An 18,952-nucleotide genomic window follows, 5' to 3' on the forward strand; every position below is an offset into this window, starting at 1 on the left:
TGCTAAAGAATAGGCATGGTTAAATAATTACCTGGCATTGCTTAACTTGCTTCTTTATACATTGCTTACTGCTCCAGAGCCGTGTAACAGGGGTCACAAGATTTATAACTTCCCCAACTACTCACAGATAACTTCATTATTGTGAAACCTAAAGAACAGGTCTTTGAGATATTTTTCAGATTTAGCTTTTCAGCAGACAGAGAAATGTTGCCTGGTCCTGAGATCCTCTCCTGGTAACTGACTCAGCTATGCAAAGACAGTTTAGACACTCCTGTGATTTCATTCTCAGCCTATCTTTTCAGTTCCCCAGGTCCCAGCCCACCAAATTATTCTTAAAATATCTAGCCTCTGAATTATTGGGAAGGTAGATTTGAGAAATTTCCCCTGTCCTTCTGCTTGGCTGGTCCTTGATAATTAAACTCCTTTGCTGCAACACCTGCTGTTCTCAATGTATTATTTTTTGAGGGCCAGCAGGCAAGAAGAATCCATTGAGCTGTAACATTAGGAGTAGTATTAATCAAGTATGTTATAAGCATATGATGAGTTATTGTGCAGCCTTTATAATCTCCATAGATAGTTCTTAGTGTCTTGATAAATCTTCATTTAAGGGTAAAAAAAATTAAGTTACAAAGTTGCATGTATATTTTATCCAAACTACATACAAATATGGAGAACATTTTAAAAACTGGGGAAACTGCCAAAATGCTAGCACAGTTGGCCAATGAATGTTGAGATTCTAGGTGACTTTCTTCATCTTTACACTTTTTAGAATTTTCCAATGTAACAAGTGTGATTGTTTATCATCAGAAAAACCACAAGGAAAGAAACATATTATTTTAAAATGCATTTCAGGTCCATTTTCTTATTTACATGGGATTTGGCTATATCTTTAAATAAAAGACATCTAATTAAAAACTCACAAATTTCAAAGGACTAAATATTATAAATATAAATAATGTGGGATGTATTCTCAGGGCACAAAAATCATTAACCATTGCATTATATATTTATGCTTTTAATTTTTTCAGCATTATTTTTAATATTTCTCATGTTATTTGTTTCCACATTAACAGCACAGCATACCATGACAGTTGTTTGCCTTTATTTGCAATTTTGTTCATTTACTTCTAATGTGTTTTCCAAAGTAATTGATTTTGAGGCATGTTTTTAGCACTGCTTCTGACACCCACATTTAATGAATGCTTGCATGACAATGTTGTTGGATACAAATAACTTTTAATTATAATAGTGGATGGTTAAATAACAGAGAATAGTTATTGAACTCTAACAGATGTTGTCATGCACATAAACAAGTGTATAATTCACACATACTGAAAAAGGAGGGAATATTTTCCTGCTAGAGACTTCACCATGTGGCCTTGCCATGAACACAGTCACCATTCATTCGGTCTACTACTTCCGCTTTATGAAAGTTTTGAAGAAATCTGAAAATATTTGGATTTATATTACCTCAAATGTTGTGCATAAATTGAGACTTGATTAATTTTTATATTATGGTCCCTTGCATTTGCTTAATCCACATTTGTATAAAGTGGGACAGCACTATAGAAAGTTAAGGGAATGCAGGTTATCATTCCATAGCTCTAAGCATTGGTAAGGAAATACAGAGGATTAGGAAGCCATGAAGTCATTTCCAAGGAGGGAAATGGAAGAAAATTGCAAGCTGTTTCTTTTGAACTTCTCCTCTTAAACTAGATGTTTATTACAGTTCATCTCAATTTCAATTAAAGATACGTTCTCTTGAAAGCTCCTCCATCATCTCCCAAAGAACCAGAACAGAGGAAACGTTGGAAAGAAGGCACATTAGAGAACTGGTTCAAAGTTGGCTGTTAGAAACTGAGAAAGTTTTTAACAGGGAATTGTTTAACAATACGTGGACAAGGCATCCACATATTGTTTCATGGTAAAGAAGAAACTATATCCCTTTAACAGCAGTTATTCCCCGATATGGCAGGATTGCCTGTCCTACTACTGGGACTCTACGCACTGGTATGGATGTGGCATTGCTAAAATATTGAGATTTCTGTGCTGCTTGGAAATGAACTGTGGCCTCGAGTCCCCCAGGACCCTGATGTCTTAGCCTCTGGACTTCTGGTTGCATTACGACTTTCCTGGGCCCCAAGCCCTTTTGCCTTCATGGGCTCCTTCTTCCATTAAAACAAACAAACAAACAAACAAACATAGTTTACAACTGAGTTGATATAAAGACAAAAATAATCCGAGTAAAATAATTCTCCTTTTTGGGGGGGATTTAAAGCTTATTAAAGAAATATCTAAACTACCTATTGGATACTATGCTTATTACCTGGGTGACAAAATAATCTGTACACCAAACCTCCATGACATGAAATTTACCTAAATAAACAAACCTACACATATGCCTCTGAACCTAAAACAAAAGTTTTTTAAAAAGAAATATCTTTTTAGGCTATATTTCTCATTTTCATTTCATAAAAAATACCCATCTTTTCTCCCCTCTTTTACGCAGTTTGAATCCTTGCCTATTTTTGACTGTGTTACTGTATTTTATGGCCATGTGATGTGACCACGTTATTCTTAACCCTCCTGAAATTATTTCTAACATACCAATGACTATTGTTATCACACAGTGTTCTTTTTTTTCCTCCCCCACTGGGAATTACTCTTGGACTTCTATGCCCTATTTTAAGACACATTTTCTGTATAATAGCTGTCATCAGTTTCTTTGCTCTGAGGTGTTTATGGATATTATATTATCAGCATCATTTCCGGGCTTAGCTTTGAGTTTCTACAAAGTTTTTTTTTTTTCAAAATGGCATCTGCATTTTTTTATTGTGATAGAATATGCACAACATAAAATATACGTGACATAAAATTTATTATTTTAATCTTTTTAGCATATAATTCAATGGCATTAAGTAATTCCTGTTGTTATATTCATTTTTAGAGATTCAGATTTTAAAATAAATTAAAATATGTTCATGGGCCCCTAAAAGCATTGTGAGCCCTAGGCACTGTGCTTTCTGCATCTGGCGGCTAAGTTGTTTCAGCCTGGACTTCCTAGAAGCCAGATCAGTACCTGACTGACTGGGGGCCTCTAGAACTTACTCAGTTGGCTTGGCTGAGAAATACTTACCATCCCAGATAAAGATGCATCTTCACTAAAAATCAAGAGTTGGTCATGGAGGAATTACCATTAGGAGCCCTTTATTGTTTAATTAGGATTTTTTACCTCAAAGATACTCCCCAAAGAGGAATTGCCTTCAGTTTTCTATTTCCTAATGATGTGGACAGGAGGTAGGGAAATACTGGGTAGAAGAGGGAAGTCCCCAGTGAGGGTCACATCCTCAAGCCTGGACCTATGGCCCAAAGTGAGAATACGCATTTCTGTTTTCCTGCCTGAATGTTGCCTTTTCCAAAGCCACTCTGGCCTGCCCCATTCCCCATCCTGTACGTATAAAAATCCTAGGCCTCACCAGCAGAGCAGCAGAGGAGAGAAAAGAAGCAGTTGGACATTGGAGAGAAGCAGCTTGATTTCAGAGGGACAGTTTGTTGGGAGGACCTCAAAGAAGAGTTCAGCCAGGGACAGCCAAACTCTAGGGGAAGATTATCTTCCCAATCCATCCCCTTTCCAGCTCTCCATCCCACTGAGAGCCACTTCCACTGCTCAATAAAATGCTCCACATTCACCATCTTCAATTTGTTCGTGTGATCTGATTCTTCCTGGACACCATCTTCAATTTGTTTGTGTGATCTGATTCTTCCTGGACACTGAACAAGAGCTCAGGATACAGAGGGCTGTCACACAGAGCTGTTAAACACTTAGCCATCCGTGGATGGCAAAGCTAAGACAGTACACTTTAACACACACCCTCAGGGGCACTGTGGGTCGTTGGCAACCCCTAGGCGCTTCCATGGGCTCACACAGATTTCTGCTCCTGCTGGTTTCCCAGAAGCACTCATCCTAGCCTCTGCACTCACTTACCTGTGTGCTCCCCTACCTGCAAGGATTTGAGAGCTGTGGGCTAAGTAAGCAAGCCACCCCCTCATGAGTCCCACGAAAGGGTCAAGGGAGCTATCCCATTTTACTAGGAAGGGTTGCCCACCAGGTGCCTTATAAACAAGACAAGAGAAAGAATGGCTTGCTGAAAGACAGAAAGAGCTGGGACAGAAAGAGAATCCAGAACAGGGTGAGGATTCTATAGAAAGCCTCACTTGTCTGAATTACATTAGCTTTCAAATCCCAGTTATTTTAAGGCCCTCTCTTTGTATCTTTACTTCGTTCCATGTCCCTATTGTCTTCCCCATTTTCATTTCAGCATAGACAGTCTCTTTCTTTTTCTTTCTCCTCCTCCTCTCCGTTCTCCTCTTTTTCTTCTGTTATTTTAAAAAATAGTATCATGGAAAATTATTCAAGTTAATCTGGCTACATAGAAAAATCAAGTATAAAAGCCTTGTATTCTAAAGTATGGTTTTTCCAAACTTGTACCTGGAAAATTAAGGCTGAAATTTAACTAAGTTCCAGGCTTAAAATATATCTTTAGTACTTTCATTTTAGTGCAATGTTATTTGTACTTCATCTGACTATATCCACGATTTAATTTTCTTTGTCTTGTTAATTTTCTGACTCAATATTGACTAACAAATGAATAATTGCCATTTGCTTATTTATCTTATCATGTACTATTGACTGAAATGAAATAAATGAGAGTTTTAGAATCCTCCGAAAATGAGGTAGTGGTAGGGGGTAGAATTGGAGAAGAGGGAAGGGTCTTATAATCCATGCCAGAGTGTTCCATAATGCTGCTTCTAGTTAACCATGGAAACAGGCTTCTTTGACTTGGGTTCAGAAGGATATGGTTGCCTTTCTAACCTAAATATCTTGCCTGAAAGATCTCAACATATGTCATACATATGTGTGTTGACCTTATATTTATACTTGAAGGATTGGTTTTATATAGTTTTATAAACAAACAGTTCTGGTTCTGGGCCTTATGTCATTCTGCCAGGTCTAAGAACCACATTTCCTAGGCCCAGCTTCAACCTTAGGATCTGCTGGTTGTTGCTCATATAACTCCATAGAACTTCCATAGATTCCCGAGTTGACTGGGATACAATAGAATTTGCCTTATTGAATAAAATATACAGTTGCTGGTAGATGAGTAGAAGAAAGGAAGGAATGAAGCAAGGAAGCCAGGAAACAAGGAAAGGAGGGAGGACAAAAGAAATAAAGGGAGGAAGAGAGGAATGAAGTAACACTTATTGTCTACCATGTTCCAGACACTGGCTTAGTATTAGCTAACTTACATGTATTAGCTCACTTAGTCCTCACAATTGCCCCAGAATATCAACCTATTAGAATTATATATTGAGGAATCTATGCCCCACAGAGGTTAAGTATGAGTAATAACACACCGTGTAAGTGTTCAAAGTGAACTCGGGTCTGATTCCAAGTGCCGTATTTGTAGCTGCTTTGCAAAACACGACTCAAAATTTATATATGCCAACCTTTTTAGGCCTTGGTCTCCTTACTTTAAGACTAGGGTTAGATGACCAGGAATGGTGGATCACACCTGTATTCCCAGTACTTTGGGAGGCTGAGGTAGGTGGATCATTTGAGCTCAGGAGTTCCAGGCCAGCCTGGCCAATATGGTGAAACCCCATCTCTACTAAATATACAAAAGATTAGCCGGGTATGGTGGCAGTGAGCCTAGATTGCACCACTGCATTCCAACCTGGGTGACAGAGTGAAACTCTGCCTCAAAAAAAAAAAAGACTAGGGTTAGACAGTATGATGGTTAATTTTCTGTGTTAACTAGGTTATTTGCCCTGTTGTTTAGTCAAATACTTGTCTAGATGTTGTCCTGGAGGTCTTTTGTAAATGTGATTAACATTTACAATCAGTTAACTTTTAGTAAAGATTATTCCAAATAATGTAAGTGGGCCTCATGGAATCAGTTTATAGCCTTAAGTGCAAAACACTAAGGTTTTCTGAGAAAAAGGAATTCAGTCTCAAGATTGTAACATAGAAATCTTGCCAGAGTTACTTGCCTCCACAATCATGTGAGCCAATTCCTTAAAATCAATCTCTCTCTCTCTCTCTCTCTCTCTCTGTGTGTGTGTGTGTGTGTGTGTGTGTGTGTGTATTCTATTGATTCTGTTTTTCTGGAGATCCTTGACTGATACAGACACAGTGATCTTTCCAAACTCTCTGGCTCTCAAATTCTATTATTTGATTTGATTTGATTCTATCTCAATGATCTTATCCCATTGAAATAGTCATTGATTTATGACCAAGTATCCTTTTGGTAGACATTTATTTCAAACTTGGTTGAAAATTAAGTGTTAATTATACTTAACTATAAATTAATTAAGTATTTTAACTTCCTGCTCATCTTGTGTATCACCAACAGTAGAGACACTGTGGGGTCTTAATTCTCAGTTCTTTTAGTAGAGAGATACCCTATTTCTCCAGAAACTTAACTTTTGCCTTATATTGCCTTCTGAAGTTATTTATTAATTTTTTTGAGACAGAGTCTTGCTCTGTCACCCAGGCTGGAGTGCAGTGGCATGATCTCAGCTCACTGCAACCTCTACCTCCCAGGCTCAAGTGATCCTCTTGCCTCAGCCTCTGAAAGTGCTGGGATTACAGGCATGAGCTGCTGCGCCTGGCCTGGTCTAACATTTATTTCTAAGTTAGGCCATAAAGCTAAGTTCTGCTTCAGAGAACCTGGAATTATGAGATCTTTTATTTTCTTCTTTTTGATTATCTTCAATTTCTACAGTGAACATATATGACTTTTGTTCATATATGTATGGAGAAATAAAGTTTTAAAGATTGAGAAGCCTAGGCCTCAAATTGATATATAGCCCATTAATTTATTCCATTATAAAACAGTGGCAGAGGTAAATGTCCTCACATAATATAGACAGAAGAATAAGAAAAATCAAATTTGTGTTTTATATGATTGAAGTGATAGAACCAATCAATTTTGTGCATTAGAAAGAAACAAATATATCAATAACTAATGGTTAATTGTGTATCGCTTAGTTTTTGATGCTGGCCATAACTAAAATTTATGTGATATTAATCTTTAAAAGTCAATTTATTTGTGAAGTGTTCATTTACATAGATCTTCATTTTTTTTTTTTGTAGTGATACCTTACTATGTTGACTGGATTCATTAGTGGTAAAGAAATTTGTATTTCTATCCACAGCCTAAATTTCTTTGTACTTTCTATGACTATTTCCCTGTAGCTAAGAGTCTCATGCTCTATTAATACTTGTTTGTTACAAATGCTTCTCTCTCCTGAAACTGTATCAAATAAATGGTAGTAAATATTTCTTAAATACATAAGAATATATCCCACTAGTTACATATTTATTTAGCTACATTTACCAATTATTCTTATGTTCGTGATACAATCATTGGAGGAAAAAATATCCAATAGAAATAAAATTTGGTCAGGTGTGGTGACTCACACCTGTCATCCCAATGCTTTGGGAGGCTTGAGATGGGAAAATGGTTTGAGGCCAAGAGTTCAAACCTGCAATGAGCTATCATCGCATCACTGCACTCCAGGTTGGACAAAGGGAGACTCTGTCTCTGAAAAAAAATTTTGAAAAAATAAGAGAAATAAAATGTTTGAAATTTAGTGAAGGAAATGAATGAGGGAATCTGCCTGAGATACCCATCCCCCATTGGTCCCCAGGGTAGATGAGGTAGGTGTGACTGTAGGGTAATTCTTTTTTTCCTCCCACCATTCTGCACGTGTGCTTACAAGACAACCTATTAGAGAAAGGCAGGTCTTCAGTCAAGTGCGTGTAATTGGCAAAGACTTTTACACATGATGTATGCTGGAAATAATGAAACAAAATATCACAACAATTTACTTTTATATCTATTTTCATTCCATCCAATGTGACATTCACATAAATAAGCTTACTAACTCAAATATCATTTTAAGGGTAAATGGAATACTCAAAATGAGCATCCTTATAGGCATACTAGAGAAGAATGGTGTTTGCTGTACCAGTGCCAGGTGGCTAATAGCTATCTTTAATGGCGGACGCAAGGTTAGTTTGCACTGACTAATTTGGCCAGGAAACATAACTCATTATGCATTTTTATGAACGATCTGGATGAAGGAATTGAGACTATGCTTCCAAATTATCTTGTAATATTATATTAGGCAGAGTTACTATGTTCCAGAAGGCAGTCCTAAAACTGAAAATGACCTTGAAAAATAAACTATCAGAAACGAAAGGTCCTAAAGAAAAAGGATGAAATCCTATATGAATGAGTAGAACCAAGGAATAACCTACCAGAAGATTGGAAAAAATTGGCTAAGGACTGGCTGTACAGTTGACTAAGAAGTAGCAGTATCATTTTATTCCGAAAAAAGGTGCAGGAGATAATGGTGTTTAGAGTAAGGATAGAGCACACAAGGGACAATGGGGGTGGAGGTGGAGTGGATACCGGGACAGCCCATCGTTTAAGATAAATTAGGCCGGGCGTGGTGGCTCACGCCTGTAATCCCAACACTTCGGGAGGCTGAGGCGGGTGGACCACCTGAAGTCAGGAGTTCAAGACCAGCCTCAACAGGGAGAAACCCCATCTCTACTAAAAATACAAAATTAGCCAGGCGTGGTGGTGCATGCCTGTAATCCCAGCTACTCGGGAGACTGAGGCAGGAGAATTGCTTGAACCTGGGAGGCAGACGTTGCGGTGAGCCAAGATCGTGCCATTGCACTCCAGCCTGGGCAACAAGAACTCTGTCTCAAAAACAAAGAAAAAAAAATGATCCATTAATGCATTTTACTGATGTAAGTGGTAAAACCATGAGGGAAGGTGGGTTGGGGGAACCACTCACTAAGAGGACCCTCCTTTAACATCCTAACCTGCCTTGCCATGATCTGTGAAAGAAAAAAGAGAAGGAAGAGAACAAGAAGAAAAGAAAGAAGACTGCTTTCTTAACCAATTTTCTGAAGGCCAGTTTTCCCCTATGGTGATTCTTTTGCTGCAACTCCGGTGCTTCCTGTTTTAGCAGGACCTGTTTTGCCTACAGCATTCCTTTCGCTGATGCTCTTTCTTTTCCTCCTTCTACCAGCATGTTTTATGGGACTCCCTCAACCCTTCACTGAAAATGCACCTTCAAGGGTGGCTAGAGGTTAATTGATATTGTTGTGTTTTGTCAGGTGCTACTCTGGGTTAGGCTTCTTTGGAGCTTAGCAATTGCTGGTTACCACCACATTCTTCAGCCTCCCTCCCTCTTCAGAGCCTATGACATTGCAACACTCTCTCCTTATCTCTCCTTCTCTGTCCTTCATGGCTTCTTTACGGACCCAATCATGGGCATCCAATCATTTGGGCCCCAGATCCCTGCACCTCTCATTTTACGCAATCTCAGCGAATTCATCCATTGCCATGTCTCTGTACCAGTCATCATTGGGTGGGGGTTGGGGGGTAACTTTTAATTGTTGTATAATTTTCAAACTTACAGGAAAGTTTCAAAAATTGCACAAGGAGCTTCCATATATTCTTTGCAGAGTTGATAGCTGTTTACCATATGAAGGTAGGCTGGAGACATCGTGCCCTTTTGCTACTAAACAGTTCAATGTGCATCTCCTAAAAATAAGGACGAGTAGCTGTGGTACAGTTTTCAATTTCAGGAAAATTGATACAGTGCCATTATATAACCCACAGTCCATGTTAAATATCATCCATGGTCCCGATAATGTTCTTTATGGCTATTTTTTCCCTGCCAGTGATCACTGCTGTGCATAGGGCACTGACTTCTCTCCAGGCCATCTGTCCCACAGCACTACCTTCCAAAGAAACATTTTTTACTGATGTCATCTTAAATTAAAAATGTCTAAAATATGACTCATCATTTCCCCCTAAAACAAATCATCCCCACCCCCATGTCTTTCTAATTCTTTTCAGTGTTATTACAACTCTCCCAGCCTTCCAGGCTTGAAGCTATGAATCATTTTTGGTTCTTTATTCCCAGTTAGTTGTGTAAATCCTTTACGTTCTTCCTGTGAAATGACTCTTTCATTCTCATTCTGCATCAGCCTTTGTGCACTAATGCCCACCCATTCCACACATTAGACAAATTCTTCTAGTTACCCTCATCTACCTGAAGAACTCAGAAAAAGCTTGCAATGCTTGTCCTTCCTTAAGTAAACTCTGTCACAACTCTGTGTGTGTAGCACCGAATAGTGACCTAGCCAACAGCAACATATAGTAATTCACAAATCTATTTCAATACACACTTTCTTCCCATTCCCACTAAATAAATGTTGAAGAGAGATTTACTAATTATGTTAGGGTGTGGAAAACATAACTGTCTGTAACTCACATATGCAGAGGAAATTTATCTAACTGATAATTGACCTTCTTCTGGAGCCCACCACCAGTGGGAAAACATAAACTCTTCAATCCATTTAATGCTTAGTCTGATTCCATAATTTAAATAGTTCTGCTTTCTATAGAAAGTGTTTAATCCCTCCTGAAGAAAACGCTCACCTTCTCAGAGATCCTCTCTCTCCCATCCTGTGTGTGCAGAGAAGAGCTAACACAGCAGAACTGAGACTACTATCCTTTCAAAGCCTACTTAGAATGTTGGCCCTTGATTGGCATCTAGAAACTTGGCTTTCAGGGTAAGAATGACCCATTGTGGCTAAAATGTCTGTGCAAAAATATGGTTTATGCTGAACACCTGTTTCCTTCTGGGAATCTGAAATTTTGGGACATGCTAGGCAGAGGCTGCCTACATGACCCAGCTCCCAGTAAAAACTTTGGGCACTGAGTCTGCAATTAGCTTTCCCAGCAGACAGCATGGCACAACTCACTGTTGGGGGATTTACACTCATCCTGTGTGACTCCACTGGGAGAGGACTCTTGGAAATTTGCACCTGGCTTCCTGTGGATGTCAGCCCATAGCCTTTGCTGATTTTGCTTTGTGTCATTTTTATGTAATAAATCATAACCATGAGTGCAACTATACAGGTGGTCCCTGACTTACAATCGTTCAACTTACACTTTTTTGACTTTATGATGCGTTTATTGGTATTAAATGCATTTCACCTTATGATTTTTTTTACTTAGATGGGTTTATTAAGATATAACTGCATTGCAAGTTTAGGAGTGTCTGTATATAGGTGTGTGTGCATATACACACACAACTGTGAGTACTCCTAGATCATCATACCTGAGGTGGTCTTGGGGACCCCAATACACCATACTCTTTTCTCCCTGAAAAGAGGAGAAAAATATATTTTCCAAAATTGGTCACAACATGTGCTCCTCTCCCACATGCTCTTACAATGTGATTTTGACACTCCTCCAACTGAGAAGCAGAGTCTAAATTACCCCCTCAGAGAGAATTGTGGTGAACTGTGACTATGGTGGCATGAATGCTATGTGACTTTCAAGGCTAGGTGATAAAGAGCAATACACCTTCCTCTTGTTTCACTTTGTGGGATGCTCATTCTCAGGAGCCAGTCACTGTGCTGTGAGGAAGCCAGGCAGAGGACCCATGCAGCTGTTCCAACCAATAGCCCCAGCCAAGGTCCCAGCAGCCAGCCAGCATTGGTGACCAAAAGGAATGAGATGTGTACAACCTCTACCCTCAACTCACTTCCAACTTTCATGTCTTCTATGAATCTGTCTTCTTTCTATGAATCAGCTGAGACCCTGAACATTGCAGAGCAGAGGGCTGCCTTTGCCATATCCTGTCCAAATTCCTGACCCAAAGAATCTGGAGGCATAGTGAAATGGCTATTGTTTTACACTAGTATGAACAGAGAGGGTTGTTTGCAGCAACAAGAATGCAGCTTTCCCTACAATGGCATCCAGATACATGGAGAGAAGGATGTGACTTAGCGTCCTGATGCCAGAAGGGAGGAGTAGGGTTTTACATGTGGTATTTTCTGCCTGTTCTGTTCTCTGAGGTGATATCCCTAGTCTACCTGGTTGCTCTTTTCTTTGCTGGCATTAGTGGCCAAACTTTATGGACATTGTAACTGGCAGTCTTTTTCTCTCTATCCCTGGGCTTGGTTGGGATGACTCAGCCTCATTTCCATTCCCATAGACACTGTACACCCCACAGACACCTTCTGTGACTCTTACGCAGCCCCAGCTCCAGTGGTCGGCTCTGTAGCCCCTGTTAGTATCCTCCTCTGCAGACTTGCAGCTACCTTAGGATCTCATCCATGCCACAGGAAAACAAAAGTGGCTCAGGATTGATGAATCTTAGTGGTTCCCTCTACCTGACCATGCTAGTGAAAGGAAAGGGCCATCTGAGAGTTGATCTATTTCAAGAGTTTCCAACAGAAATGGGGACAAGGAAGCTCCTGTGTGTTTTTTGCCATCATTCTCATTTGTCTAGTGTACCATTCACTATTCAGGTCAAAGGGACTTTGCCTGATTAAAGCCCAGGGATGGGAAAATTGGGACATAATGTAGGCTCGTTCTGCTCTCCTTTCCCCTTTGTTTTTTAATTCTCACAATTCCCTAGATAGGTTCTTCCTTATCTTCCTTCTCTTCATTTCAGCTCTTCTCTAAGCTTTCATAGCAAAGGATATTTTCTCTACCCATTTGGAGAACTCTATAATCTCCCAGGTTTGATCATTGACATTCTAAAGTCCTCAAAACTGTGAGTTGGATTACAAGGATATTGTCTTGCTGAAAAATCCTACTAGGTATGTTAGAAGCTGGTAAGATTTTGCTCTTTGGTTGGTGTTTTTCTGAAACAAAGTACGAATAAGTGGTTATATACATGGAAAGAGGAAAACACATGAATAATTTTCCACTTATTACCCCCTTTATTGGCTTGAGTGGTATACCAAACAGCTTTATTGTCCAGGGTTCCCATGATATCAGTTTTGCCTTGGTTGTGAGCTGCAATCAATATTAAGGTTTTTTGAGGTTGTTCTTGGTGTACCTTTTTTTTTCTATTCTGTTCCATGCTTTTCGTATTAAACTTTGAAAAACATACTTGCTCTGCTTTCTTAGAATAATTATACCCTCTAGGTTTCTAGCAAGTTGTTCTAATTTTTGAATGCCTGCCTTGTTTTCCTATTTCATGTTTGCATGTTTCTGATTCCTAGTTGTATGTTTTGTCACAAATTTCCTGTTTTCCTTCACTCCTACTTTTCATATATGCCCTGCTCCCTTGGTTTTGACCCATTTATTTGCTCTGATTCCAAATACCTCGGTGTTCCAATATTGTAGATTATTCAGGTGTATGTTAGGATGCTTTTAATAAGATGTACAAAATCCAGCTCAAACTGGGTCAGACTATAAAAGCAACTTACTGGCTTCCATGTTCTAAAAAGTCAGACTTCAGGAAAGGATTGATATAGTAATGCTATTGTGTTTCTTACTGACTATCAGATGTGAGTTTTATGGTGTTGGTTTCATGCTAGATTGGTTGTAGGAGAGCTGCAAACAGCACCCTGGGATAGATGCTTCTTCATTTATGTCCAATTGTGGAAGAGAACTTCTTTCACATAAACCATTGAACAGAAGTCTTGGGCTTTAATCTATTTGGACCAATTTAAGTCACATGACTAAAACTGAACCTATCACTGTCATTGAGAATGAGATGCCACTGTTCTGATTGTCTTTAGCCAATTAGATTCTGCTGCTAGACCCGGGACTGGGATCAATCCTACTCAAAGCGCATCCCTGCTACACCCTGGGAAATGGGAGAAGTGGACTCAGGGGCGAGTTGGAGCCAGCTCTTAACGGTTGGCATGAGCTAACTATGCTCACCTCTTCTTCGGTGTTCACTGACCTCACTCTGGTAACTTGAAGTTAGCCTTAGTGGGAGTATTTATGCCACAGAAATTGGCAAATATTACAATTTTAATTTTTTAGAGCTGGTTTACCAACACAGCACTGAGAATAAGAGGAACCCAATGTAACTAACATGGATTAACAGGCAACAGTCTCTTAACTAGTTTTTCTAATGTCAGAATTCCTACTTCCAATGCATTCTTTTTTTTTTTTTCTTTTGAGACAGGGTCTTGCTCTGTTGCCCAGGCTGGAGAGGAGTGGCACGATCATGGCTCACTGCAGTCTCAGCTTCCTAGGCCTAAGTGATCCTCACACCTCAGCATTCCGAGTAGTTGGGACTACAAGAACATGTCATTATGCCCAGCTAATTTTATATTTTATAGAGACATGGTCTCACTGTGTTGCCCAGGCTGGTCTCAAACCCCTGGCCTCAAGTGATCCTCACACCTTGGCCTTCCAAAGTGTTGGGATTACAGGAGTGAGCCACTGTGCCTGGTCCATTCTTTTTTTAATAACAGCTTCACTGAAATATAATTTCACGTACTATAACACTCACCCTTTTAAAGTGTATAATTCAGTGATTTTTTAGTATATTTATGGCATTGTACAATCATCACCACAATCAATTTCACATTTTTGTACCGCAGGAAACTCAATACTTATTAACAGTCACTCCCCATTCCTTCCCATCATGCCATTCCCTGGCAATCACCAGTCTACTTTTCTGTCTCTGTGAATTTGCTTGCTCTACACCCTTAATACAAGAGATTGTACAATATGTGGTTTTGCTTCTTAGCATAATGTTTTCTTTCAATTCTGTAGCATGTATCAGTATTTTATTCCTTTTGTTGACAAATAATATTTCACTGTATGTCTAGACTACGTTTGTTTATTCATGTAATTGATGACATTTGAATGATTGAGATCCAATTCTAATCACAGTTCCAGAATCCAGTTTTTTCCTCCTCTAGTCTTTAGTTCTTCTGCTACCAGAATCACTTTCCTAGAACAGCACATTTCATCTTGTCACTCACCTCATAAAAATCCTTCTCTCTGCCTATGAAATACTAAAGGAGCACATAGATACTGTATTTGAAGTTCTCTTCAGTTTGACTGCAGCAGGGATGAGAATGAGAAGATCTCACCTGCCTTCGAGGGGACATTTTGGGCCAGTGATGCTCAAATCTCATTTAAAAGACCTCTATTTGACCTACCCACCAAGCAACCAACCATAACACCTGAAGAAATAGCCCGAATGACAAAAGCAAAAGCCCAAACTACATAGAACAGTGACACAGATATTATATAGCTCTACAATTTTATAGTTTATATTTATTTTCATCTCTTAATTGATAAAGGTTTTGTTAGGGTTCTGGAGGGATAATGAGTTTTATAGTCAGATAGATCTAATTTGTAGTCCTGGCTCAGTCATTTATTCTGACTTTCTTTAAATTCTCTCCTGAAATTTTAAGCAAATCATCATTTCTGTGTGTAAAGTTGGTGTAATAATTCATACCTTAGAGCCCAGTTACGGATTAAAAAATACAAACACTCAAATACTTGTGCCTAACCCATAAAAGGCACTCAATAAATACATGGACACTATTAAGGTTGAACATATGATTACATTTTTCAATTATTTTTGACAAAACCAATCTAAGATTATAACTATTTTGGTGTTCTTTCATTGTTTTATAGCTTTGGTGATTTAATTTCAATAATGTCCTAGTGCTTTAAAATTAGAGCCAATTTAAAGCAGAAATTAGATAATCAGTTAAAAGGCTTTATGTTCCATGCCTGCCATCACCCTTGGTGTAATCGGAAAGAATCAATATTTCCTTTGGGAAATACTCAATGATAATATCTTGTTTTATTACAATGAAGCTTTTCTGAAGTGGCCTAAGTATAAACATCTTAAACACTACACTGGGATATGTTGAGGTAAATTCTTACCGGAATGTATCAGAGCTTGGCATTTATCATTGCCATGGGAAATAAGACTTGGTAACAATTATTAAAGATATAACCCAAGATATTATTCTTGGCAATGGTTATAACATATTTTTTGAAAGGTGTTGAATTGTATTAAATTATAATTGTTTTGGTCTTATATATATGATCATAAAACTTAAATTGTTCTTTATACTGTGTATTTGTGGTGTAGAAAAATTTTACATGTGTAGTGACTTTTTAGTTTTATAAACAACCATGAACTATGTTCTTTTTTGGGATTTGAAGTAATTATGAATGCAATAGCCATTTTTAAAATTGAAACATTTGCTATTTGAGAGAACAAATTAATCAATGGTTAAAAATTAACCTTTGATCATAAGAATAATATATAAAAGATAAACTTTTGAAGATTACTTCTTTTCACATATTTCGGTTATTAAATACTATTTCTCTTTTTTTCCCCCCATAGGCTTATCCCTGTCGAGATGATTATTCCATAGTCCACAGAAAATGCCGTTCTCAGTTCACGGATCTAAATGGTTCTAAAAGATTTGGCATCAACACTTGGCATGATGAGAGTGGGATTTATGCTAATTCAGATGTAAAATGGAAACTCTATCCCTTGACTGGTGGTCCTATCACGCCCATTTAAAAATAACGTATAGAATCAGCATCTCTGACTAATGAAAAATGGATGTAGCAGTTGCTGATTTTCTATCTTAATAAATGCAATGGAAGTATTAGTGTAGTAGATTCCTTTAAGCACAAAGTCTTATTTTCTGGACCAGTGTTTATATCCTTATTTTCATAAGCTACTCTGGTATTTTCCAAATTTCAGTGTGTTTCTTGCTGAGAGTACACTACACATTTCTAGATGGTATTTAGTGAAACATTATTTTATGGATTATGTATTTCTTTTAATAATTATTAGAAAAAACACATAATGGCCGGGCGCGGTGGCTCAAGCCTGTAATCCCAGCACTTTGGGAGGCCGAGACGGGCAGATCACAAGGTTAGGAGATCGAGACCATCCTGGCTAACCCGGTGAAACCCTGTTTCTACTAAAAAATACAAAAAACTAGCCTGGCGAGGTGGCGGGCGCCTATAGTCCCAGCTACTCGGGAGGCTGAGGCAGGAGAATGGCGTGAACCCGAAAGGCGAAGCTTGCAGTGAGCTGAGATCCGGCCACTGCACTCCAGTTTGGGCGACAGAGCGAGACTCCATCTCAAAAATAAATAAATAAATAAAAAATAAAAAACACATAAAACTAGCACAATCAAGCTTATGATTGCTTAGGGTATGGCTAATTATAAAAAAAGTAGGCCAACTTAAATTCCACTGAAGACAAAATTTTAAGTGAATAAATATATAGGTTGACATAAAACTTAAATGGTCAAAGTTTAGGCAACACTGGCCCTATAATAATGTTGAGTATGTATGTGATATTTTTTGAGGGGGAAATCAGTACCTATAAATTTTTATTTATCTGTGGTAGCTAGTAGTTTCATTGTGGATTATTTGTTTTGCATGACATTTTTCCATATTCAAGTTAAAACCTTTAGAATATATGGATAGCAGAGGTGCAGATAGAATCTTTGTGAAACTCTAGGGGTTTGATGGGAAATCTAGTCATCTAGTGTTAGATTTGGAAGAAATCTTAGCCATTGTTTTGACTTACCCTCACATTGGTCCATGGATGTTTAAGTAACAGAGCAAACAGAGGTCCATGGATATTTAAGTAGGCTGCTGTATTAGTCAACTGGGTCTACCGTAACAAAATATCATAGACTGGGTGGCTTAAACGACAAAGAAGATAGTAGTCTGCAAGCCAGGAAGAGAGCCCTCACCAGAAACAAAACCCTGCCAGAACCTTGATCTTGGACTTTTCACCCTCCAAAACCATGCAAAAATAAATTTCTGTAAAATAGCAAGGTGAGTCAAAACAATTGCTAAGACTGTTACCTTCTTGCCCTGTTCTTGCATGGTGGGAGGGGGATGGGGGTGGCAGACCTCTTTCACTTCCTCTTCTTGTAAGGCTACGGTTTTATTTGATTAGACCCCAACTCTTATATCCTCATTTAACCTGAATTACCTCCTAAAGACCCTATCTTCAGATAGCCACATTGGGAGTAAGGGCTTTGACATATAAATTTGGGGAGAACAGAATTCAGTTCACTGCTGTTGCCCAGGGTTATAGGAGTAGCAGATTCTGATGCATCTTTGAGATGCATTTGAAAACTTTTATTTCTTGTGAGACTGTATTTAATTATTTGGTCAACTTGGGCTTCATTTACTTATTTTTCTTTAAAAAATAAATTCATGAACTAGCATTTCTTGATAAATGCTAATTGAACACTGCCTCTAATGCTGGATTCATAAGATATGAAAAAGACTATCAGCTTTTTTATGGGAGAAATGATAATTAATATAGAAAATGTGATATACCAGGTAAGCATGTGCCAGAAGAATTTTACTATAATTTCCCACTGCTTTACAATATGTGTCCATATGCACACAAATATGTATATTATATATGCATAATTATGTATATTACATATACATTAAGTATAATATAGTCTATATAAATGTTAATTCATATGTAGTACTTATTCTAGTAGATATCTACCTAGGATTACCTTTCCTTCCACATACTATACATCCAAGTTTAATCATTCCTAACACTAACATATCTGGGGTAAAGAGCTATTTGAAGTATGCATATCTGGATGTCAAGCCATTCATCATTTAATAATTTCTTTTTGTGGAGAAGAAGTTTTAATGGCCACATCATTACCTTTGAACACTGCCTAGTGCCTAGAACATAAAATAAGATTCACTTACTTTAGCAGAAATGTTATACTGTCACGATGACTAACATGACATTTTGTATAAACGACTGGGTCTGCTATCAGGGATCACCTTAGAAATCAGTTTGGGTTTGGGTTAGAAGGAGAATGAAATAAGAGATATTGTATTTAAACTAGCCAAGGAAAATGATGCACTGAAATAAAGGTTACTGCAGGAGTTTTCCCCATGAACATAGAGATGGGGACTGGGTCAAGGACTTTGCTTTATAAATATAGAATAGAGAAACCTCAGCTCAACTGGTTTATGTTAGGAATGCATTTGAGATGAGGTAAGAAGTGAGGGTACCAGGCCCAACCCCTAGGATATGACACTGGCAGATCAAG

At 38.2% G+C, this 18,952-nt stretch overlaps 1 protein-coding gene across 2 annotated transcripts in view; it reads left to right on the forward strand.

Moving 5' to 3' along the window:
• Positions 1-16,506, forward strand: part of CFAP95 (cilia and flagella associated protein 95) — an 84,642-nt gene extending 68,136 nt beyond the window's left edge. For both annotated transcript variants that reach the window (XM_005581893.5, XM_015437263.4), the window contains one exon: positions 16,231-16,506. In XM_005581893.5, the coding sequence (XP_005581950.1) occupies positions 16,231-16,413 (183 nt within the window). In that variant the 3' untranslated portion in view covers positions 16,414-16,506. The remainder of the gene's footprint in view (positions 1-16,230) is intronic.
• The last annotated feature ends 2,446 nt before the right edge of the window (positions 16,507-18,952 follow it).

This window comes from Macaca fascicularis, chromosome 15 (assembly GCF_037993035.2).
Source record: "Macaca fascicularis isolate 582-1 chromosome 15, T2T-MFA8v1.1".
NCBI classification, from domain to species: Eukaryota; Metazoa; Chordata; class Mammalia; order Primates; family Cercopithecidae; genus Macaca; species Macaca fascicularis.